This window comes from Callionymus lyra, chromosome 15 (assembly GCF_982586985.1).
Source record: "Callionymus lyra chromosome 15, fCalLyr1.hap1.1, whole genome shotgun sequence".
Taxonomy (NCBI): Eukaryota; Metazoa; Chordata; class Actinopteri; order Syngnathiformes; family Callionymidae; genus Callionymus; species Callionymus lyra.
Window position 1 is genome coordinate 19,713,956 of NC_141832.1, and position 25,293 is coordinate 19,739,248.

At 39.1% G+C, this 25,293-nt stretch overlaps 1 protein-coding gene across 2 annotated transcripts in view; it reads right to left on the reverse strand.

The window, feature by feature from the left end:
• Nucleotides 1–206: 206 nt before the first annotated feature.
• The window catches only part of LOC148065232 (junction plakoglobin a-like), a 93,269-nt gene continuing 68,182 nt past the window's right edge, over nucleotides 207–25,293 (reverse strand). For both annotated transcript variants that reach the window (XM_087810090.1, XM_087810091.1), the window contains exons 7-18: nucleotides 23,389–23,590; nucleotides 23,190–23,334; nucleotides 23,021–23,124; nucleotides 19,859–19,978; nucleotides 17,136–17,354; nucleotides 16,503–16,655; nucleotides 14,270–14,389; nucleotides 12,888–13,038; nucleotides 9,044–9,165; nucleotides 8,392–8,434; nucleotides 2,196–2,335; nucleotides 207–1,459 (exon numbers count right to left, since the gene is read on the reverse strand). In XM_087810090.1, coding sequence (XP_087666216.1) covers nucleotides 2,199–2,335; nucleotides 8,392–8,434; nucleotides 9,044–9,165; nucleotides 12,888–13,038; nucleotides 14,270–14,389; nucleotides 16,503–16,655; nucleotides 17,136–17,354; nucleotides 19,859–19,978; nucleotides 23,021–23,124; nucleotides 23,190–23,334; nucleotides 23,389–23,590 — 1,516 coding nt within the window. In that variant the 3' untranslated portion in view covers nucleotides 207–1,459; nucleotides 2,196–2,198. The remainder of the gene's footprint in view (nucleotides 1,460–2,195; nucleotides 2,336–8,391; nucleotides 8,435–9,043; nucleotides 9,166–12,887; nucleotides 13,039–14,269; nucleotides 14,390–16,502; nucleotides 16,656–17,135; nucleotides 17,355–19,858; nucleotides 19,979–23,020; nucleotides 23,125–23,189; nucleotides 23,335–23,388; nucleotides 23,591–25,293) is intronic.

Genomic DNA, 25,293 nt, shown 5'->3' on the forward strand with positions numbered 1-25,293 from the left:
TTATTGCACTTCGTCCTTGTTTTTATGAATCTATAGTCTGTGTTGCTGTGAGCTTGAAACCAATTTCACGAATGAGATCTCCAGAGGGATTAATTCAAGTTCATCCATCCATCCATCCATCCATCCAGAAACCGAAAGACAGATGGTCCTGAATTTCGTCTACATTCGAGCTACGGAGGGAATCAGAACAAACCTACACAACGCTCTTTGAAAATAACAGTATTTAATAGATTCCAGAATGAGTAACAATAACGCTGTGACATAATCAACAGGATACTTGTGCTTCTCAACATGGCGAATCTTTGCAGCAGTTACTGAACCGTTTCCCCTCGGCAATCATCGAACCTCCTGCTGCTCCTCTTGGATGCTGATCATGCGAAGAACTGGGTGGAAGCGGAGGTTGCTGTATGCGGCATAATCCGCTATCACCACAAGGATACGCCCCCCCGTCTTAAAGAAGATGTAAATTGTTTGAATACATGTCTTAAAGTGTTTCCCTCTGACTTTTAAACAATATGTCCATTTGGAGTCCAAAGCGAAACAGAACTTTCCCATGTACCAGGTCAGTCACAAACAGATCCATGAATTCCAAAATGGCCGCTCTTGTTTTTTTTTTTTCGTCCCTTTTGTGTGTGAAAGTTAAGTCAATGCAGACACAATATACTACCATGCAACAACCACACGTGGACACCCGGGAACTTGTGCACTGGTTTCAAACATCTAAAGAACTGAGTTGGGAAAACACGATTAGCATTGCCCAGCGAAGGAAGTCCTCCCTATGACTTAAGGATCTTGTTGTTGTGGAAAAAAAGCTACATATTTATCTCCTTATGCATATCTTGGAGTTTCCTATAAAGGTGCCTGTTGTCAGCTTCGGTTTTGGGATTGAATGATAGTGATGGGTTTATGAGGCTTCATGAAGTTTCAATGGAATCGCAGTTTGACGCAATTGTTGCAGGGATCGGCATCTAGTTGGCTTTTGAAAATAAGGCTTCATGAAGCTTCATCAACCCATCACAAGTGAATGACAAAATCCAGATCACCTTTGCTAACAAAAGTTTTTTTTTCCAACCGATACAACCTGTGGAATTTGTTCACGGTCAATGGTTCTAAAGTGCCAAAAGCATTCTTACATCAATTGATTGCTTAATAAAACACCATTGTAACAATGCCTGAAGACCCCTCACACACACACACACACACACACACACACACTCACTTTCACAGCCCACAGTATGACAAAGATACATTGTTTTCATGTACAGCAACAGTATACCACGTTTGAATAAACAGCTGTTTCTTGATTGGACAACAGGATGTTTTCCTACAGCTGTAGCAAAAGGGGCTTCTCCCTGTGATTTCAAGTCTTTAACTCTTGGCCTTTCCAGTCCATTCCTCCAGGTATTTTGTTTATCCAGTTTTTTTTTTTTGTTCACGAGCAGGATTCAAATCATTGTTCCTGAAACACAAACACAAAAAGAAAAGAGTAGAATAAGCAACATTTTAGAGCTCAATCTCCTGCTTTAAAAAAACTAAATCTATATCACACTTTTCATGTAGGGGTGGGTATTGGCAGCATCTGGCGATAGGATACGTATCTCGATACAAGGGCAAAAATTATATTGCAATATATTGTGATACTGTAGTAACACCGACATAGTTTAATATGGTACTTGACTTTATTGTTACAGCTTTAAAAGCTGCTGGAGTCGACTGTGTCCTCTCGTCCTCAGTTATTGCCGGTATGTCATTGTTCCTTTAGTAGCTGCTTTATACGTAATGACTATCATCTAGTGGCCTGAAGTTTAAACTGCAACAGTGGATATTTGCTAATGCAACTGTTTTAAAAAAAAAAAAGAAGGAAATCAAGTTATTTTTAATTCACACAAACTAAAATATTAAACTACAACAAAAATATAGAATATCCTAAAATAAGTATTTGTGTCCAAGTTAAACTGTCATACTTGCTGTCTGTTTCTGTTTTGGGCAAGGATCTTTGCCTCGGGCATTTTGTCAACAACTCAGATTCTGTTTTCTAGCCATGCTTAACTTGAGGAGGTCCTGGGGCAGAGATATATGTAATGGTTGTCATGTCCAGTTACAATGGAAGCTAGACAACTCGGCTGTAGCTGCCTAAATAAGTCGCTAATTGTTTAGTTAGCCGATAATGTGCTCTGAGCTGATGGTATACTTACATGTTAGAGCGGCTCAGGGTAAGCTTGTCTGGGGTCATAGGGCATTTCAGACATGTAGGACTCGTGGTAGTCCGGGTCCAATGGCAAAGTGTCCAGGGGCAGGTCAGTGTAGCCGTATGGAGGGTAAGTGGCATCCAACTCTGGATCAATCACAGAAGCAGAAAATAATTAATTTCTTAGTTGGTGTAAGAATTGCATGTTTTTAACATGTATGTATGGAGGCTACAGGGCAGCAGAGATTGCTGTGTCATAAAGGCCCAATACGCAGGGTTCTTAGTTGTGTTATTGGCTCCCCCTGGTGTCGTGTTTATGCGTGTACATTTGTTTACAAAACAAGATACTAGCTCTTTTTGTGGTGTTTTCTCAATTTATCTTCCTGGCTACTTTAAAAAGTCTCTCTCATTACTTAAGCCATATGTAAACACTTATGTCTAACATGACCAGAAGCACCCATCTATTGTATATATTTTTATATATTTAAGTGTAACCTTGGAACCTGTAAGTCATATTTATGCAACCACGGTTTGTTTTTAAGTTTGTGGAAAAGTATTGCATATATCTTAAGATATCTGATAGTTAGTTAGAATAAGTATGAATGAAAAACTATGGGTTGGGATTATTTTAGTGTAATTTGTCTCTTTTTTAATTTTAGGCAGAAATGTATGTCCATTTGACAGTCGCAAAGTTGTCAAAAAATAAAGCCTCTAAAAACCTCCACACTGTCTATAGTGTCCATTTTGTATTGAAGCCTCAACAAAAGAGGAAAAAAATTCTATATCTTAAGCTTTTTTCTAGCAGAAGCTAAAAGGCTAACATGCTACACTGACAGGAAACACTGGGTAAATATCACAAGCGCTACCAGTTTACTATCTACACTGTAAACTTTTGCCACATTTCTGTCCTTAACTCCAAAAAGTCACTATTGCCAAATCCACATGAATGACATTTTGAACTGTAAATGGTTTTTTTTCTCCATATTTTGTATGTCAGACAATCAGACAACTCAGACATCTTCATAACAAACAAAGGGACACTAACAACTCTACAACAGAGCAGCTGAATAGAGAAATTATCTTTTTTTTTAGGGGGAATAAAAACATCCGGCACATAAATGTCAAGGGACTAACAAAGAAAGTTTCCCGCCTTGCTGTCTGTCTCAGAAGTAAACTAAATAAATGAGTTCATTCCACAATATAACTAGCAAAGCAACTTCAATTTAAGGAATGTTGTGTGTGTTTGTGTGTGTTCGGCCTTCCTTCAAGTAAGAGACTAACCTTTGTTTTGTCTTGGATTCAGAGTAGATGATATTACATGTTTGAACAACACCAATATTTCTGCCGATTACTTCGGCGCATGGATATACGGGAATACACTTGGGAGCGAGACTAAAGCTCTAATTAAAGATGGTGAAGTGGTGGGATTTTCAGAGTGTGTACACAGAGGAGAGGGGAGAAGAGCTTCTTAGTGAAGCCGGAGGATAAATAAACAGAGACAGATGGAAGCGACGGGTTTCACTTTGTGTCGCCGTTTTCACTTTGTACCCGGTGTGTTTAGGAGACTGTACGTCAGTACAGCGCTCCCATCGACTGTCAATCATTTAAGTTCTGTAAAAGTGAAAGTCCGGGACTTTATTTCACTGTGAAAACATTTTGAAAAAAATCTTTTATTTTGAAAAGACACTTCTGAAATGACTAACTGAGGTGTTGTATCATCACACGGTGTTAAATTTGATAAATCATAGCTCCTCAAAGTCAAATTCATTGAATAAACCATTATCTATACTTTATAATAACAGGTTATATGTGACCTTAACATGATTATATACCACTGTGACATCATATCGAAAAGCCTTATTAATTATAGAACTAATGAATTCTGATGTTGTATTCAAAGTAAGTAAGTAATTTATATTTATAGAGTGCTTTTCCAGACCAGGGTCACAAAGCGCTTAAACAATCAAAACAATACTCACTAAAAGATATACTTTAAATGTCAAGATAACACCAAGAACAACACAGGAGTTCCAGAAAATCAAGGAAAAGCCTGCACGAATGAAAATGTTTTAAGACTATGTGTGAGATTTTGCAGGGATATGGACAACATTTTTGACCTTTTATACAAGTGTTCTTTATTTCCAAATAACCGCTGAAGGAGAGAGAAAAATATAAACAACTGTAACAAATAATAACAAATGTGTGGTTCGTAGAAACTCATCACTCAGTGATTCACTTGCATTAATGTTAGCATGGTTAGCACACAAGTCTTATGGTTACATAATCTGAGGAGATTATTTGGCCCCTCATTCTCTCTCACTCTTTTTTTGTAAATAGATTCATTAGTGAAAAAGAGAGCGAAATAAATCCAATTACAGCCTTTACATATCGGGAGTAATTCTCTTTTTTATGCATCACATATGGAGAGCAATTTGAACCTTAATTGTCTCAGCTAGACTCCAAATAGAAGAAAAACAAAAAAACTTGACTGGATATGAAATAAACATACAATATTAAGGTTTGAAGTTGCTTGATGAGAGAATAATGAGAGTTTGTTGATATTTTATCCGCAAATCAACTTAAGAAATTGATCAACCTCCAACACCTTGCAATGAGCCTGACTGAACCAGCTGTGCACAGTCCTCTCTCTCTTACACTCAGAGGTCCAGCCTTCTGTTCATGTACGTCACAAGATCTGGAACCTGACCAGCCGACATCCGACCTCGAGTGAGTCTTCTGCACCGAGAAACTGACCTCCTGCCAGATTAATCTTCCGCTTCATCAAGATCTGTCCGTTTTCTTCACCTACCCCTGAACTGTCCCAGGATATCTGCATCCTCAATAAACCTTCATCAATCCCCCCTATTTCACTTTTCCTTTCAGTGTGGAGTTTGTATGTTCCCCCTTTTCCTTTCAGTGTGGAGTTTGTATGTTACCCCTTTTCCTTTCAGTGTGGAGTTTGTATGTTCCGTGGGTTTACTCCGGGCACTCAAGTTTCCTCCCACAGTCCAAAAAAATACAGAGGTTAATTGGGAACTTGGGTAAACTGTCCGTAGGTATGATTGTGTGTTTGTGTTAATAATTGTATGTCTTTGTGTGCCCTGCGACAGACGCTGGAGTCCTGTCCAGGGTGTCCTCCGCCTCTCGCCTGATGGAACCCCCAGGAGGGTTTAAGCAGCATAGACAATATTAAGGTAGGCTTGCCTAAACATTCAACCTTGCTCTGAAACTGGTACACTCAGGGACCTGATTGGTGGTCAGGGGGGTGCTCCTTGATCCTTAGGGGGTTCGGGGTGAGAAACTGTTTGGGTACACGTCCTAGAACCCTCTAGTTCGGAGATGAAAACCATCGTCGGAAGTCTTGGGACCGGGCCCCTATGCTTGCCCACAGACTTCTGGACTTGGCCTCCTGGTTCTTCAGGAGAAACCATTGGCCATAGGATTTGGATATTGAAGGACACCTCAAAGAGTCCAAGGGTCAAGAGGGCAACTGTTCAGCAATATAGTATACATAATGGTAACTCATTTTTATTTATTGATACACCATCTCTAATCTATTTAAATACATCTCCTCTGCCTTTTTCCCAGCTGTTGTTGCCATGCCTGCCACCTCTTGGATCCTGATCATCACTTCTAGACCTCTTCCTCGCCCTGCATTTCACCTTTGACCGAGATAAGGACCGGATTCTGCTTATGTTGACAAGAGATGTGTGTTTGGGTTCCTGTCCAGCTCAGGGCCTGACATCATTTAATGTGCCAGAAATTAAAGTGACTGGCTCCCGCTCACCCCTCCAGGGACCAAGAGTCACTTATTCATGTTGGATGCCATACAGTTTGTTAGTGTGCCCGCAAAAAATAAATGAATAGTTTTCTTTTCACCTCCAGAGTCATTTGTTCATTATCCTTGCAGAAGGCGGAGAAAACAACACGTTCCACGAAGACAGCCTGAATATATTTCTTTAATATTTAATTAGATCAGAGAAGTTGATCTGATCTGAATTATAAAATACGATGATGTTTGATCGTAAACAAAGACGCACACATCAGCCGAGATGGTCGTATTTTTGAATGAGTTGTGTGTGTCTGTCTGCCTGTCGACAAAAAGTGAGCATTTTTTAAACATAATTTACAGGAAAAAATGTATTGTTACAAATGTTTTGTTTGGATTTGATGATGTTTTGAAGGTTTATAAATTAACAAAACTATAGCAACTCTTTTGGCGAAAACTTTCATGTGGCTACGAATCGATAATAAAACAACACAAGTGGTTTTGTCTCATTGTGGTCATTGGGAATGAATGAATGAATTAAATTAAGTTAATAATTAAAAAGCAATCACAAACAGTCGCTTAAATGGATTAACAATCAGGCAATTGTCAAACTGTTCAAACTTCTTTCAGGTTCGACCGAAAAATGCTTGTGCTCAAACTCAAAAAACACATGATCCCTTTTGTAGTTGAACCAATCAGGTTACTGTCAATCATCCCTTAAACAATTACTGTATTTTCGGACAATAAACAACTTCTCTTTTTTTAACATGCCTTTTAACAATGCGTTTAATACAATGATATGGTTAATTTGTTTATTCAAATGGGTCTCCAGGATGCGCTCTAGCAGTAATGTTGGTGGAAAAAAAGAGGTGGAGGAAGAGACTAATATTACGATCAATAAGAGGTGTCAGTTTAGTATCGAAAACTGGATGTCTTTTATCATAAAGAATAAGACTTTGATTGATTTTGTCCATTTGAGCATCGTGTACACCTGATGGAAAACACTCGAAGAAATGCATATGATCAGTTTGGAATTAATTAATCGTCGGTTGGATATTGGAGACGGCAGTGTAATAAAAAAAAAAAAGAAAAACGACAGTTCAGAATAAATAAAAGCTGGTGTTTTTTTTATCTGGATTTTTTATCTTTTCTGCTGTTAGAAACGGCAGCATTTATTAAATGATACTTTTTTTTAAATGTGTTTAATTCTGTGTAAATATTACATGTTTTTAAGCTGTGTCTAGATCTAACTGTTGCGGCTTATATTCAAGTTCACTCATTAGTCCATACATTATGGTAACCATACTACGTCAGTAGGGCTGATTTCAGATTCTTATTCTGCCCCATAAAGGAACCTAAATACCTTAAAAACACAAGCACATATAACATGTTGTTTTCTTATGCCACCCGCCTCACACTTCACAGGAGCACGTGTCGTGCACACCAACCCGCCTGCGATTAAAACTCAGCAGGTGGCAACCTCTGTATATTCCCTCGTGGCATGTGACAAATTCTTGGTGCTGGCAGAGTTTGACAAGAATACTAAGTGATCCAAAGCAGCGTGTTTTCAGTAACACTGAAAACATTTTTGCTTTACAAAACCAACGTTTAATAATTTAAGGCAACACTGAGCAGAGTATCTGTGCTTCATTTTGAAGGAGTGAAGGTAAAAAAGTTGAATGAAGAATAAATCATCCCACCGACAGGATGTTGGTAAATGGTGATTATGGAACTGAGGTTTTGTGCTCGACTGTATCATTGCCTCTCATCATCGCCCAAAACAGCAATGGAAATGAAACATTTAACAGCAACACTTGACAGGAACTCAACAATGTGAAGCCATATTTATATTTTATGTCTTAGCACTGAGAAATAGTGGTATTGAAAAGAAGAAAATCTGATATGCAGACATCCATCAGAACCTCAGATTGCCAGCTGCTATAAATAATTTCACCGGTACCAGGTATTCCTGCAAGACAGCTTCAACAACCAAAACCTTCCCTTGTTATATGGCCTCCAAAATACAGGTTTAAGGAATTTATTTTGTAGATGATTATGACGCTGGTTGTACTTCTTATTACTGCTTGTGTGGAAAAGGAGCCGTGCCAGGTACAATCTCTGAAGGAGTCAACATCAACCTTGAATGACCTAATAACTAATTCAAGTTTGTGTTTTTCTTAAATCTTTGGAGTAAGTTCATTAACGGCAACGATGATATAGCAGCAACCTAACAGCTCTGTGCTTCAGAACAGACAGACATGTAAACTCTGTTCTTTCTCACTTGTACAAGTAAAATGTGTGACTTTAAACCAGTTTTGATTCCTTTGTTTAAGTAAAAGTGCTAAATCAGGTTACTTACCTTACAATGCTAAAAGAAAACATTTTTTTTAGTATGAAAATCAAAAGTCAGACGATGTGTTTGTATGGGTCTTACCGTCAGCCAGGTACGTCGGCTCTAGAGGAACGGAAGTGTGTGCCTGAAAAAAAGAATTCCGATTAAACAATTAAAGGAGATAATATTTAATGAGGTAAATTAAATAATGAGGTGTTTTTCTTTTCGGATTCTATTGTTTATTCAGTTGAAACAATTAATTTCTAATTCTATGAGAAAATCCAAAAGTGGTTCCTGCCCACATGTGTTGCCTTGTTGGTCTGTTTCACCTGATTTGAAATGCGAGTTTTCTACCCTTAGTATTTAAATAAAACATTGTTTGGACTGAATTTATATAGAATCATACTGAAAGCTATAGTGCTAATGCATCCAAAAAAACTTTGAAACTAACTGAAGCATAACATAAAATCCCTTTATAATTAAAGTTACTTATTAAAGAAAATAAATAAACTCATATATTAACATTTACCCAATTAGCAGAATCTTTTCTAAAAAAGCCACTCACAACAATTGTTACCCATCCACACACACAATCACACACTGATGACACAATATTATCCGGAGCTGTAGGCAGCGAAACTACGGTGGCTCCAGAGTTACGTGAGAACATTGTCAACTGCAAAACCCTCATGATATCAGAGCAACTACAGTTTGTAAAAGCGTTTTTCGATTCCAACGAAAAGACGGGTCTCACCATTTCCCAGGCAGCGGGGTCATGCTTGAAGAGCGAGTGAGTGAGCTCCACTGACACTCTTTTCCTGTAGTCTGAGCTCTTGTCCTCTGAAATTCTGAACAGCACTGCAGCAGCATAGGTAGCTGTGGAGACACATCAGAGCTCAGCGGAGCAGAACATCCCGGCAATCAATTATCTCTCACTAGTTCAGAAACCCCTCCTCATTTGCATTTAGATCAGCTTCTTCAAGAAATCGTCTAATATTGGCAAAAGCATGTACAAACTTCCTTTTTTTTTTAATCCAAATAAATCAATTTCTGAATCACAGAGCAGTCACTTCCCGACACTTTGAGCAATTATTCATGATCACTTTTTTTTTTATAGTCGACTCGGAATCAAAATGAAAAGGAATTTTCTGCCATAATTCAGGGCTGCTTGATAAACAAGTTGCGTGCCATCATGGTACACACATCTGAGGACTCACAAGGAAGGATGTGACTAATTAATTTAAAGAGCACCGCGGATTAAAGACGTCTTAGATAGGAAGTGAGATTCTAAAGTCCCCGGGGCTCCAGTTACACAACAATAAGTGATTCAGGCTAATGCAAAGGTTGTGTTATGTATCTGTCTGGATGTGGGTCAGAGACCGTGTTACTCTTAAGTGTCGAAGATGTGGGTCGAGTCCAACACATCAGAGTGAGTCCTTGTTATTTGAGTTGATGCGAGTCCTGGTAATAGAAGAGTTGGGTTTCACCAACTAAGCCCCCAAATTGAATATATATTCATTTTGTAGTTTCCAAATTAGTCCTTGAGACCCCTTGGTGGCTTTGAGAAAATTAAAAGTTTAATCAAAGTATTTAAAAATATAATTTATTTATATATAAATATTTGTGAGTTAGGGAAATAATGACATTTTCATTCTAAAAAGTCGACATCAGTCACTCTACTTCCTGTTCACCTACTAGACATGTTTTGCTTCCTAGCTTTTTGTTCAGTTCAGTTGTTCAGTTTACCCTAAGCTCTTATTCTGAAAGTTCCAATTGTCTCTGTTCAGGGGACATTCTTATTAACTGTTTATGCTCAATTTTAAATTTATTTGGGTTTTTCTTGTGTTTGTTTTTTTAAGGAGTGACCATTTTTGAGGGACAAAATAACAAACATGTAAAATTTCAGATATTAAATCCTTTGATCTATTAACAAAGAATAAATATGCGATAGATAAAAGGAACAAGATGATGTTAATCTATAACAATCATTTCACCATAAACTCGCTTTTAGACTCCGGAGGACCAGAATTATGAAAAAGAATGACTTATAAATATCCTAAGGACAAGAATATGCAAACACTAAATTATTCAGAATCTTTATACTAACACCTCTGGATCTTCTTTTATCAGTTCTTCTAACCCTGATGTACTTAAGGTGGAGAATAATGCTGTATTTCATTCTGCAGGAATATAGCAAAACACGGAACTTTAACAATGAAAAAAAACACTTGCTAAATAATATTAATCTCGATCTTGAACTACAGAAAGTATAGTTCCCTTTGCTAAAATAAATCGTCAGTTGATGCTGCCGTCAAGGGAGGACTGAACTGAACCTTCGCCACATGAAGTCGAGAACAATCGCATCATTTTACAAAAAGGCGCTTGTCAGACAGATTAATGGCATCTGAGCGTTGTTTCGAGAATGTAAATTGTTTCTCATTGAAACGTTTGAAAGCGTAATTTAAACTGTGACAAAACCATTGTCAAGCTTTTCGGAGAAGCATTTCATTGTGTGTCAGAGTGATGCAGATGGAAGTTCTTTTAAAACATCTTTAAACGCTACATTAAGCATCACAACTACATTATGTCATTAAATATGACTGTCAATCAATAACAACAATAATATATGTAAGCAACTGAGGATTTTCAAGAAACTTTTTGTCTGTGAATGTCAGTGAATGTACTGCGTGACTTGTTTTTTTGCTGCTTTGAAAACATACGCACCAGTCTCTATCTTCTTTTGCTTTTCCAGGATACATTCTTTCCCTTTTTGCTTCATCCTAAGCAGATCTCATCGTGAATCTCAGCTTCGGCTCTTCCGTATGAAAAATGAACGAGCTGAGGGAACTCGGGCAAAACGTGACGAGCCCCGACACGGACCCGACACAACTTGCTGCTCTCTGGCAAGAGTCTTTGTCTTGTTGACAGGGTTGATTGCAGGGGGCGAGGGGGGGGGTGGGCAGGTGCCATGATGGTCCAGTCCCTACAGGGGGGCTCAGGACTCGTACCTCTGCCACTTATTAATGATTCAGTTCAGCCTGAGGACTGAAACATGATGCTGTCTTCAGGTTTGCAACACAGCGTGTGTTACTGACCTGTTTTTGTGGTTCGCATTGAAACGACTTTCCTTACCTGGCACGAAATACAAATACTGTCACACTGTCGCGCCTAAAACACTAATTACTTACGACATTTTCTGCAGGAATTACATACAATTCCATAGTGAAAAACGTCACAACACGCTCTACCTGTTTTATGTTGCACAGCTCATTCCATTTCTTCTGACTATATCTTCTTTTCTTGAGTTTTTAATGCGGGAGAAGTAAATTATGGAGCTGGCGTCAGTACTACAGGATGAATACTGATGTTATCTTCCCCCTTACAGATTTATATATAACTAAATCTTTGGGAAAAGTTAGACGTACTGGTTTTCTAGTTACAACAAATATCTTGTTTAAAAAGTTTCTGGTTTAGAAAAATGTTGTTTATGAGTTTATTCAAACTTCGAGATGATGTCAAATCGATTCATTAAATGTAATCTCTATATTCTTGGCTCTTTTTTCAATTTATAAACTATTACGATTCACACCACACTAATTATGTACCGCACTAGTTAGCATTCAAGCTAATGTTAAAGCTAATATACCAGGAAAAATAATAAATGAATCTGACCAGGGAAACCCACTGACTTTCCCCCAATGCAAGATCTTATTTCTGTCCCAATAGAACAGACATTTTGGGTCAAAGAGCATCAGGATACCGACGCCACAAAAGGCTCATACGTGCAGTGTATACTGTAGGCGGTGTGTGTGACTTCATTCTGCTGCAACTTCGATAATTGTTTAACACCATTCCTTTTACACGTGACTGGCTTTTATTCATCTTACTGAATCTATAAATTTCATTACTTATAACTTAACTTTCATAGTTTTCTGAGCTTGCCCAAATGTAAGAGCAAACATGGATAGACTGAGCTCTCTCAGTGAATATCAAAGTGCTACGTTTTAGAATGTTTTGTCAAAATACTGAAAATGCATATTTACATACGACACTATAATGAAGTTGACCTTTAAAATCCAGATACATAGAGTATTATTTGTTTTTGCTTCAAGTTGGTTTATTTGGTGAAACACTATGTTCACCTTTGGTTTGTATCGAGGAAAAACAGTAAAAGAAAATAATTTTTCAAGGTCCTAACAAAATATAACAGTGTTCACTAGATGTTGGTAACATTCTTGGTTAGTCAAGAAGAATTTTTTTGAAGAAGAAGAAGCTGCAACATCATTTAAATTAATAAACACTCCCTGACAGCTCCAAGTGCAAGATTCAGACATTCAGACTGGCTGAATAAAGATCTACATGGACAATTCGTAAAAATTGAAAAGATCGTTTCTGGCTCCACTTAGTGTCAAAACAGTGTCACTGCAATGTCGTACAAGCCTCAGCTGCTTCTTTTTTGGGAACTTAAAAAAGGAATACACATAGTAGTGATGTGACACCATCTTTGGTACCTTAATAAAAACATGTGGACAGTTTTAAGAAAGTGTCACCTGAACGAACTTCATGGACTGTCACATAAATGTGGGAATATTTCGTACCGATGCCTTCGTTGTTGGAGTGCAGCAGCTCCATGAGAGGCGCAGATGCTCCCTCTGCGTCGATGAGTTCAGCAGACTGCTTGTCAAGAGCGAGCTCGCACAGGACGCCAGCAGACACTCTCTTGACATTCTCCACGTAAGAGTAGAGCAACTGGACACACACACAAACACAAACATAAAAAGTACAAGTCAGATATATCCATATTGCAATAAAAATACACTTTATTGAACTTAATTATCACCAGCATTTGATTTAAGGTGATGGAAAAAATGCTAACTCGTGGGATCACATTTACTTAACTAGAAATGTTTTTATGTTTTTTTTTTGACCACATAAAAATCCTTGTTGGTTGAACCCTTCACTGAAAATGGCAATACAAATAATTGTGATGATATTGACATGTTCAATCAATGCTTTTTTTTAAATCAGTGTTTGGCTTGAGCTGAAAAAACAGAATTTAGGGGGATGATTCTTCACATACTGTGTTGTTCTCAGTATTATCTTGATCTTTAAAGTATGTACTTTTTTGAGTATTGTTTTGATTGTTTAAGCGCTTTGTGACCCTGGTCTCGAAAAGCGCTATATAAATAAATATTACTTACTTACTTACTTACTTACATACTATGTTCACTCAGGTAAGCCATCCCGAAGAACACAATATAACCATCTTTTATCAAGGACCAGTGTCTCAACTCGCTTAGTTCTCTAAGTGCACTGCTTTACAGTACACGTTAAGATAGTGCACTTACTTGCGTAGTGCTCAAATTTCGACATGTAGTACTGTCTCAAATCAAACACTGCTGCTACACACTTACCGGAAATGACTCGACAGCTTCTTCTTCTACATCTTTTTAAGTTGATTGCAACCAAGTTTTTAAGTTGTGTTCCATTTTGTTATTTCTGTTGCTGTGTTGTTTTGTGGTAAAAAATAGTGTTTTCTTGAGACATTTACGCCGGTATCTTCTCTGAAGACACGTCGTCAGTGACGTAGCTTCCGTTTAGCGTCACCTACGTCACTAAGGGTGGAAAGTGTCCATCAATCCACACTAAATTTTCTGGCCATTTGTGCGTGCCAATTGAGTGCTGATAGCACACTACACGGTCGAGTGAATAATAAGGCAATCTGATTGGATCGCGGTATGGAAGGGTCATCCAGGGGTCATCCAATCAGTAGAGGCCCAGCCCATCGTGCACCACATGATGCCTTCATTACCTGATTTCGAGTTCCAAATAGCAGTGGGTCAAGCAATCCCAGACTATTTTTTTATGGTAGCGAGTGTAGGAGCCCCCGGTAGAAATAAGATGGCACCCAGGCTACCACTGAATATCTCTAACGTTTACACTTCATGTCAGATTATCTTCTGTATAAACCTGCACATACCTGCACAAACAGGGGGATGGTCTGCATGCTGGCGATCTCTCCTCTGTTTATCGGGTCTCTGGCCAGAATGTGAAGTGCACCCGTGCATCCTTCTACGATTTCTTCCATTCGAACGCCGTCCTGGTTAGAAAGACACAACAAAATAGACACAAATAATTAGGAATTAATGCATTTCTTTACACCCTTTTGAGCTCAAAGCTAAGACGTTTATTTACGTTTCTAATCGCTCTCAGTTTTTCTCAGGGTTTAGAAAAACAAAGAAGACAGTGCCATCTAGTGGACACTGTATCATGAAACCTCATCAAACTATGCTACTTCCACCTGCGATTTCTTTGATCCACTATTCTTCGTACCTAACATAGGTCTATACCTGATGGCGCCCCCTACTGAGATCTAAATATCAGTACAATGCATCATAAAGTTGCATCACTAATGATACCATGAGTCATGAATGTTTCTAAAAGGGTAAATAGTTAGTTAGTATTCATGTGCGTCAACTTGAGGTTAAAATATCTGATGTTTAGATGTTAATTTATTACCATTTTATTTTGAATTCATGGGTTTATTTAAATATTGCTACGGAATTATCTCACTAAAATTGAAAGGTAACACCACTCATAGAAGTCCTATTACATTAACAATATTTTATTCCACATCTCGCGCACACAATAAACTTCTATGGCCTCTCAGTGAACCGTTCATAAAGATGTTTCACAGATGGAATGTGAAGACAAAAAGATATGGTGCAGCTATTGACGTTGAGTAGCTGTAACAGGAGCGGGCAAACATTTTAAATGGAGGGCCTGAAGTGTGAGCATGAATTGATCGAGGATCTTAATGTGATGCAATAACTCACATAGTTGCTTTATTTATATATGACTGCAGCTTCTTCTGCTGCTGCTGCTGCTGCTGCTGGTAAAACTAACAGAATATGCTCACAATCTGCAGGAAGCGTGACTCTCTGGAGGATCCATGCATTAGTGCGTGAATGTTTCTGTGTGTGTGTGTGTGTGTGTGTGTGTGTGTGTGTGTGTGTGTGTGTGTGTGTGTGTGTGTGTGTGTGTGTGTGTGTGTGTGTGTGTCTGTGTGTGTGTGTGTGTGCATACATATGTTGGACACGTCTGAAACAATTGAACATCTTCTACCAATAAGTGAAAGACACAACTTGATGCACCACAGAAGTTTGTATTCTCACTTCTTTGCTGTATAAGCAACATGAACATTTTTGTGATATGTGTTTGTGTGTGCTGTTTTTGTTTTCACATGTGTGTCTGTTTGCTATCTGGTTTGTGTGTGTGTGTGTGTAGACGCCTTCTTTTTTGTGTGTGCGCATTCTTGTTAGTGTAAGTGTGCACGTTCTTGTTTGTGTGTGTGCGTTTTGTTTGTGTGTTTCTTCTTGTCGGTGTGTGTGTTCATGTATTTGTGTGTGTTTGTTCTTGTGCGTGTTTTTGTTTGAGTGAGTTTCTTTGTGAATGTGTTCCTGATTGTGTGTTTTAGTTATTGTTCGTTTGTCTGCCCTACGTGTTTATGTGTGTTTGTGAGTTATTGTTTTTGTGTGTGTTTGTTCTTGTGCCTGTTTTTGTTTGAGTGTTCTTCTTTGGGAATGTGTTCCTGATTGTGTGTTTTAGTTATTGTTCGTTTGCCTGCCCCCCTGTTTATGTGTGTTTGTGAGTTCTTGTTTTTGTGTGTGTTTGTTCTTTTGCCTGTTTTTGTTTGAGTGTTCTTTGTGAATGTGTTCCTGATTGTGTGTTTTAGTTATTGTTCATTTGTCTTCCCCCCTGTTTATGTGTGAGTTCTTGTTTGTGCGTTCATGTTTGTGTCTTCGTTTATTAATGCATTCAAATGTCTGTGTGCGTTTCCTGTTTGTGTGAGTATTTCCTTTCTTTGTGTGTTTGTTTGTGTCCGTTTATGTATGTGGTTGGTTTGTATGTGTGCTTTCATTTTTGTATGTGTATGTTCATGTTTGTAAGTGTATGTACATGTTTGTATGTGTGTGTTCATTCGTGCGTTCTTGTGTGTATTTGTGTGTGTAGTTTTTGCGTTTGTGAATGTCTATGTAAGTGTTTGTGCGTGACGTGAGTGTTTGTATATATGTGTTTGTGTTTTCATGTGTATTTCTTGTGCGTGTCTGTGTTTGTATTTGGGCTTGAGTGTGCAATTTTGCGCATGTCGAAGTGTGCGTCTGTTTGCGTTCTTGCCCGTGTGCATGCAAGCATGTGTGTGTTTGTCTGACCTGGTAAGTTTGCTGAGAAGAAGAGCCGTGTCTTTGCGTGTCCTGGTGAGCCTTCAGCAGCAGATTAACCAATCGTGGAATCGCACCTGCTTCCCTCAGAGGCGCCTGGTTGGTCGGGCACAGCGCCAGGTTCCGGATGAGTCCAACCGTAGCCTGAAACCAGGAGCCACATCAAAGGCTTTTTCTCAATAGGATATTATTATGTGGGTCAACTTTACATGTGGAAGCAGGGAACGCTTGAAATTCAAGAAAACTGGATGTACCCGGCGAGCGTCTGCCAGCAAGTGTCTGATGTGGCGTATCAAAGCGGACCAGAGGGATGAGAGAGCGAAGATCTAACGCTTTTCTTTGGACCGAGCCGAGCACTGGCTGCTAACAACATCCAAACATTTCACTTCCACCTCGTGCTATTCACTGCACAAAAGTTCTTCAAGAGGAAAAAAAAGTATTCCACTACATTTTGGGTCAACTACTGAAATATTGGTTTAAATATGAAAATAACCTGAGGTCACTTGAAGGGAACCTCGAAGTATTGCTTTCTTTGACAATGGTATCCCCGATTGTTCAACACAACGCATGGTGTCACAGCGTTGCTAAGGGTAGAATTTACAAATGTTAATTGTGTAAAATCACCTTCACAACAGGCCAGTAGTGCGGCTGGCTGAGCAGCTTGACGATGGCGGGGACGCCGTAGTGAAGCCTCACGGCGTTCTGGGCCAGCTCGGCGTCCTGGTGGCGCGAGGTGAGGTGGCGCAGGGCGCAGACCGCCGGCTCGGCGACGTCTTCCTTCTCCCCGGCGCGCAGGACCGCGTGGATCAGAGCTTCCACGCCACCGAACTGGGTCACCAATGTCTACAGGATATGGATGAAAGAACGTGTACTCAACATATTTATCTGTGTGTCTGTAATACTGCTGGGAGAAGAAGAAGTTACTAATGGGGGTCGCGGGTGGGCTGGAGTCTATCCCAGCTTTTTCGGGCAAGACACAGAGGACACCCTGAACAGGTCGCCAGTTTGTAGCCACACAACCATTCAGACACACACTTTGACCTACAGACAATTTCACCAAGTTCCCAATCAACCTCTGTATGTTTTTGGACTGTGGGAGGAAATCGGGGAGTTCTAGGAGTAAACAAACACAACATGGGGAGAAGATATGAACTACACACTGAAAGGAAACAACTTGCCTTTCCCCCCAACATGGAAGGGAACCGGTAATCTTCTTGCTGGGAGGCGGATAGGGACCCAATTTTTCTAAAATCTGGCGATATGTAGTTATTTTCTTAATTTGACTGACATTTTCAATGGTTATACAGTTTTACTGAGACAGGAAGTTATGTCAGCAGTATTTTGGGGCTTCATTTTGTCAATAATAACAAATAAGTTGTGTTTTGTCGGTATAATTATGGGTATAAATTGTGTGCATGTGCATGAGAGGTTTTAGACAAGGGGCATTCTGAACTAAGATGTTGAAATCAGTTTCGCTTTTTAGTCTATTCACGTCCCAACCATTGAAATTATGATACCCAGTAGAGTGTATTCTTGCTAGAGCAAGGTTTACCTTCTGCTTTCCCTTTTTTTCGCATGTTTTTTTTAATGCAGTACTGAATATCTAAATATAAAGTAGCGTTCTTGACTGAGTCTACGAGTCAGTCTTTATTTTTTAAAGCTTTTGCTGGTAAATGATGCAAAAACAACAACTCTAGTTTCCTGGAAATCAACACACATTTCCTCCAACTTCGCCCATCACTGAGCCGCTGTGCCTCATGACACCTTCATTGACCTCCGTAAAACCCTGAACTTAACCAAAACGAAGTAAATTAATCTTCGGTATGGTTTATATAAAAAGGAGGAAATGACATTTACAATGTGCGTGGGGAGGCAGCGCAGTCAGAGGAGCTGTAAAATATTTTACATGGTGCGTAATAATAAAGAATTTTATGTTGTTGAAATGATGTACGTTTTTGGGAGATTATAAACTGTGTGAAATTTGGAAACTGTTAATAAAAGTTTGGTGGAGGTGAATTCAAGAAGGGATAATGAAGCTGTGACATGTATTTGAAAAATAAAAAAATCTATTCTATTTTGCAGATTTCCTGAATGGCGTATATTCTGGCTACAATTGCAACAGATTCTCTAAAGTAAGTAGCTGCAGAAGTTTCATCAGTCAAACGGATGAACAGAGGTGAGTGGAACAGCAAACTTATACGTTCAAAAAATGTTTGATGCAGTTGTTTAACATGGAATTAAAGTTGGCACAGCTTTCAGTCACTTTCGGTGATGCTTGTTTACGTGTTCCGTCGGCATCAGACAGACGCTGTGATTATTGGGGACAGGTGATATTATCGTCGGCCAGCTGTCTGTCACAGCAAATCATTGTTCCTGACAGATAACTAGTTTGAGGAGCTGCATAAATTACTGTCAGCGCTGCATGAGACCTTTTTCCGAGACCTTAATTTAGCTTCCGGCTCATTTCTGTTTTTAAATGGCGGACGTTTAATTAAGTGATTTTCTTTCTTTTTTTGACAGTACTATAAAGAGAATATTTTCTTCTCGTCCACAGTCACCTTAAAAAGCTCCTCGTTATGCTGAGCATGTGATTTCTTTTCCTATTTTTCCAAGAGGGAGAACAGACACCCTGTGGAGAAAACCCATTTGAAGTGCTTGCATCTACGATCTTGATCTTACAAAACCCCTTTGAATTTTTAACACCATTTTCATCCCTACACCAGAGATAAACTGCAGCTAAAAAATTAGATTAACTGAGACTGCTGGGGACTGAAGCGTTTTAGTAAAAGATAATTATGTTTATTGCTGAAGGAGGATGTTTATTGATTTTCAAAAAAATAAATAATGATAGTTTCTTAGAATTTTAATATTATTATTATTACGGCAAAACCTTTTTTTAGACATGGCAATTTCTTAGTTTTACTGCCATCAAAAAAGTTTTTTTAATAGTAATAAATTATCTGTGATTCAAATTCCAGTTGAAAATATCATAGGTTTGAATTCCAATTCTTGAATTTACTGGCAAGAGCATGGAAACTGAGTGAGTAAATCCCAGGGGAAAGAGGATAGAACTGTAAGCAGGTAAGGCCAGTAGCACTCCACCTCATAGCCATGAAAAAATTTGGGGAAACTTAATTAAATTCAACATATTTCCGCTGTCGGATGTTTATTTGAGTCTATGGCGCTTTTACTCTCTAGAAGTGCGGAAGATTCCCTTCCGTGGACAACAACTTAACTATTTAAAATTATTGTGAGATGTTTTTTCATCCGAAAAAAGAGTTATAGATGGCAACATATATATATTTTTCTGATTGCCAGGCGAAGTCAAATGGTGATGTCCAGCTTACCTTGTTGCGTGAGTTGTTACAAGTGAGGTTGGACAGGATTCCTGTGGCGCAGGTCAGCATGTTGACGTCATCTGAACCCAACTGGGTGACCAGAATCTGCAGCAGACCGTCCAACCCTTCCTGGAAAGTATTGTATAAGCGATAATGTCAGAAACAGTTGGAGTTGCTCCATGATGCGACAAAAACCCCAAGATACTATAAAAGCAGAGAAAACTTTCTGAGAAATTACCCCCTAAAGGTTCATATGAAGGACAAGTACTTCAGTTGTCGTAAATAATGAGTATTATAGTATTAGGAAGATGTTCTTCACAAGCCGTCCCCACTAAAAAACATTTTTTTTCGATTTACTCATCACCTCAAGCACAGTTGTCATCGTAGAGATGTGTCTACCGACAGCTCTGCAACAGAGGTGACCAGATGCCCTGCTTATTTGAGTCGAGCAGACAGGAAGTCAGATCAAACTGCTCTCCACACTCACAAGGCTGCTTTAAAGTAGAACAAATACCTGAGGCGTATTTGAGGGTAGCTTAAAACAGCTCTTATACCTCCACTGTTTAACTCATGAACCGTCTCCTGGTGGAATTAATCATATTTCGAGAGTGTCGAGTTTAAATACATTTTTTAAATAAGTAAAGAAAGACTATTAAATAGCCACAAGGACTATTCACATGCTAACTGTCTGGTGGACACGGGCAGGATACCGGCGACATCTGTTTTAAGGTGGATCCTCTCACGGCACTGACTTCACTACCCCTTGGTGGTAACACAATTATCCAACCCTGCGAGCAAACAGTTATCTGCTACTAAAGGATTTTTAAAAAGTACCATTAAATCCTGCACCCTCAGCACCTGATCCTCTATAGCCCACCCAAAATCACTCACCCCAGCTACTGAATTCCATTTGCCCCATTAAGATTTCACTTCAGCAACAGCTGTTGCCACTTTCTTTACTGTTTACCAAAAACAAGTTTTGTTAAGGTCCCTGTTTTTAAAGTCACCAATGTCTGTTATTTCCAACAAAAAAAGCCTGAGGGTGGTAACCCATAGCATAAGCAGTAAAGGGCAGAGCACACATGAAGTAGAACTACTAATTGACACTACACAGTTTCAGTGTGTCTGGTTCACCCATCCACGAGTTGAAGATGAACCAATGGGCATTCATTTAAAATATTCCATTGGACCAGCCTGTGGATAAACTAATTATTGCATCGATCCAAATGTGCAATGACCCACCGGGTATTGCTCGGTGCTTCTGATTACCAGTCCAGCCCTGGGGGACTCTGGACGTCTAAAATTAAATTCTCTATCCATGGAGTCCAGAAAGTGATGCAAGACTCTCTTCAGGGAGGGATGTGTTGGCAGAATAGTGCTGGTTGCGAAATAATATTTCAGAGTTTACGTCTGCGAATAGAGTTTTATATTGTAAATTGCCAGGATGCCCTTTACTTTAATTGACTGAATTTCCTGCCGGAACGTTATTCTCAGCATGATAACGCAGCCCAAAGTGATCTGGGCCGATATTTAAAGACCCAGACTCGGTGTGAGTCTTCTGATTAATGAGCACATGTTTAATTTCCTGCACACTACAAAAACATTGTGTACCAAAAACCATAAAATCATCATGATATCCATGGAACGACTGAAGAGGAGCCAACATGCATGCACATCTCTGCTTCAGTCTTTCAATGGTACTTTCCAAAAGCTACCTCTCATAAACAAATATGTCCCTCGTCACAATAATGTAGATGAATATAAATCTGTATAGCTGCTACAAGGAACAAATAGGCAGTAAAAAAAATAGAGGGACAAGGTTGGTTTACAATGGTTAACATCTATAGGACCTTTGAAAAAGTCATCAATATCAATATCCCACAGTGGTTCCAATTTTGGTTTCCCTGTGGGTAATGCTGACATATTTTTGTGCCACACAGCATGTAAGATTACAATGTGTGTAAACATTTCAGCAAAACATGTTTGTTTTTTTATGGCGAACCTGGCTCTGAGCAGAAACATATTTGATGTTTTGTTTCCCTAATTTCATGCTGTAAACATTGAAGCTAAAACTGGCCTCCCCGGGCTTACAAGATTAGCTGCTAAGCGACCAAGTGTAAACTACATTTTCAAGGGAAGCACAAGCACACAGGCTGTCACTCCCAGTCATTGATGCAGGAAATTAAAGGTCTGATAATTAAATCAGAGATCCTGACAAGGTACACAAACCTTTTTTAAAATCACTTGTGTCTCAATGGAGAGAGTGGCAGAAAATTATAAGGTGGTTGGTTCATAGTCCTGGTAAAAGTGTATTGCACATTCCTTCTATGATTTAATAACGTATAGATTTTGTATCGCCCCCCTTAGACACTCTTTAACCGCTTCACCTCCCTTGCCTTATTCTACTTTCTATGTTGTCGGTACTGTACTGTATGTACAAGATGCAGAGTTGTCAAAAACAGCGGGCCACATAGATACAGGTAAGACCCTCACACTGTTTCTAATTCCACCGACTGACATTAAGGCCTTTGTTGCTAAAAAGACGCTTCCAACAAGGTAATTTATGGTGAGGTCAACAAGGGTTGGAGAGTGCAAGAGGCCTTGCTTCCACGCGTCATGTCGTTGATATATATCTATAATAAACTTAATCTGATTAATAATCTGCCTTTGTATCCCGTACATGTCCCTACCTTCCAGCAGTCCTAGATAGATGGCGTATGAGTTCTTTCCTGGCGGAGATGGCAAGGGAAACCCATGAAACCGAATAGTCTCTCCAATTCCATTTATGATGGAAGGGGTGTCCAAGGTGCGGGTGAAATTATGATAAGTTACTGTGCCGTAAAGGATGTCAATGTCATCAGGAAGTACTGATAAAATGCTGAATGCCTATGCCAAATAATACCCATGTAGCTTGTCCATATAGCAGAATAGCCCTTTTATTCTTGTGACTTTTCCGTCTTGGAGGTGCTTAACCATACTGCCCATAGAAGCAGATATTGTCGATTAAGATCCAAAAATAGTTGTGTTTTTTGGAACGAACTAACAATAACATTTGTTGAAGTCCTTTACTTGCTTGAGGTTGAGGTTATAACCCAACCATCGGTAGATCAAGTATACCTGAGCAATCGAGCTATTGCTTTTGTTCGGGCAAACAGCAAAATTAATTCTTACCTGCTTAGTGGCAGCATCTGACAGGTTCCGGAGCGTCCAAAGACAGTTCTGGATCAGACGCTGACTTGATCCAGTGAGGTGTTGTCCTAATGCCTGCATACCACCTGCAAAAGACCTCCAGTTAATGCACAGCAGACCTACACGGTTGCGATCATTGACATGGACCTACCAGCTTCTACGATCGCCGGCTTGTTGCTAGGACAAACTGACAAAACCTTCAGCACACGGCTTGTAGTCCACAGAAGCTTCTCATAGTTATAGTTCCTCATGATGAACACCAGACCGTCTGGACCGCCGTTAGCGAGAATAATCAACTGTAAGGAGAAACAATGATCAGGGAAATTCAAGGCCCATCTCATGCTCCTCACCTTGCTCTCCTGGTTGGCATAAGACAGCAGCTGTAGACAGTCCGTGGTAATGGCCAGGAACTTGGGGTTGCTTTTCTTCAGGAGGGGCACCATCCTCTGCAGGCCGTCGGCTAGACGCACCGCCATCTTGGCTCCCTCCTGGTGCAGTAGGAGGTTGTGGAGTGTGGTGATGGCGTAAAATAAAACGGACTCCACTTGAGAGCTGAGAATGAGAATTAAAAAAAAACATGCCATCATTTCTTCAAACATGAATCAATCGGTTTTAATAAAATAAATAACAAAGAGCCATTGGGGGTCTACAGAAAGCTCTGCATTTAGAAAGCCTTCTGGGATCTCAGTGCCCCCCCCCCACAATCTTATTGAACCAACCAGTTTCTATTTTCTAATTATTTTTTTTCCAGTTTTCAGTTTTTGTAAATTTAAGCCCCAAAATCAATTATGAGTGAATTATCCCTCCTTTGTTAAGCCCCAGCAGAAGGATTAGCTCGGCTTTCGCTTTGGAGCAGCAACAAACTCTCGGGGCTGAAGTCACAGACCAGTCCCCCCCGATTTCAACTTTCCAGTACACATGTTTATGCCATGGACCAGTATGTTAGTGTATTGAGACACATTTTATTTATACATGGCGTGAAACTTTCTGTTTTGTACTTGGTAATGTTACAGTCTGAGAATACTGCCCGTGGTTCGCATCAGGTAAACTAAAAAGAAGAAAAGAAAGGCCAGGGGAAATATCAGTTGCTGGCTCACATGTGCAATGGATTGCAAAAATAATTGTTGTTACTATTCCACTTAATTTTGCTTGGTTATGTTTAATCTGGGGATGAGTTTTTTCGTTTCTTCCCTTTTATAATTTCCATTTCAAATGAATCTCTTGGGACACATGCTGTTCTTTTATTTATGCATTTCTCATCATCATTATAATTATTATTATTATTATCATTTATCTGGATGCGGAACGTGGAACAAACTTCCCTAAAATGTTTGGTTAATAAACTGCTTTTGTACAGAAAGTAATAATAATTTTTAAAAAAAAATGCTTTTCTTGATTATTTGACATCTATCTTATTACTATCAACATAAATAAAATGATCTTCATTGTGTCAATATGTGGTGCCATTTAAAGTAAAGGTTAGGTAAGACTTTTCATAATAAATATTTGGATAGAATGCAAGTCGTTTTCATTCGGTCGCTCTGTTAATGTTGTTTATAAATTGCGAATTTGCTGATGAAGCTTCATGAGGCACCGTCCTTATTTTCAGAGCCCACTAGATGGCACTGCCTCCATAATATTCCACTTTGAGAAACTTTTGTGTTGAAATCTTACATCATTTTCAAACGTTGGCCGCCGCCTACTGAGATACTGTGTCTTTTTTATCTTGACTGACAGCAACTAACTCGTGAAAACCCTTAAAGGATTCCTTTAAGAATATGTTTCCTTTCATTGGTTCACTCAAGACACGGGTGAAAGTATTCTTGCGACTCAGACTATTGAGTTAATAAAATCACTCGGGTGGACGTGGACGACTGAAGGACATCTAGCTTCACTTCACAATTCAGGCGGATATCTTTAGAGAGACAGACGCGACAAAGAGGATTGTGAAGAGGATAGGTGAGACCAGGGATAATGCGCTGAGGTGGAGGACGCTGAACTTCCTGAAGGAAAATTCCAGGAAACAGAGAAAATCTTTGATGAAACAGCTTAGTCAACGCAGTCAACGATTAATCATTTTTTAGATCCAAGTGCTTTTTTAATGTGTTGTATCATTAACATAACATTTATAATCTTGTCGTATAAATATGTATTCAGATTACTTTATTAAACCCTCTGAAGATCTCCTTCTGGAAGTTGGGTATTTCAATTGGTAAATTTTAATGGCAATTTAAAACTTATGCTCATATTTAAAC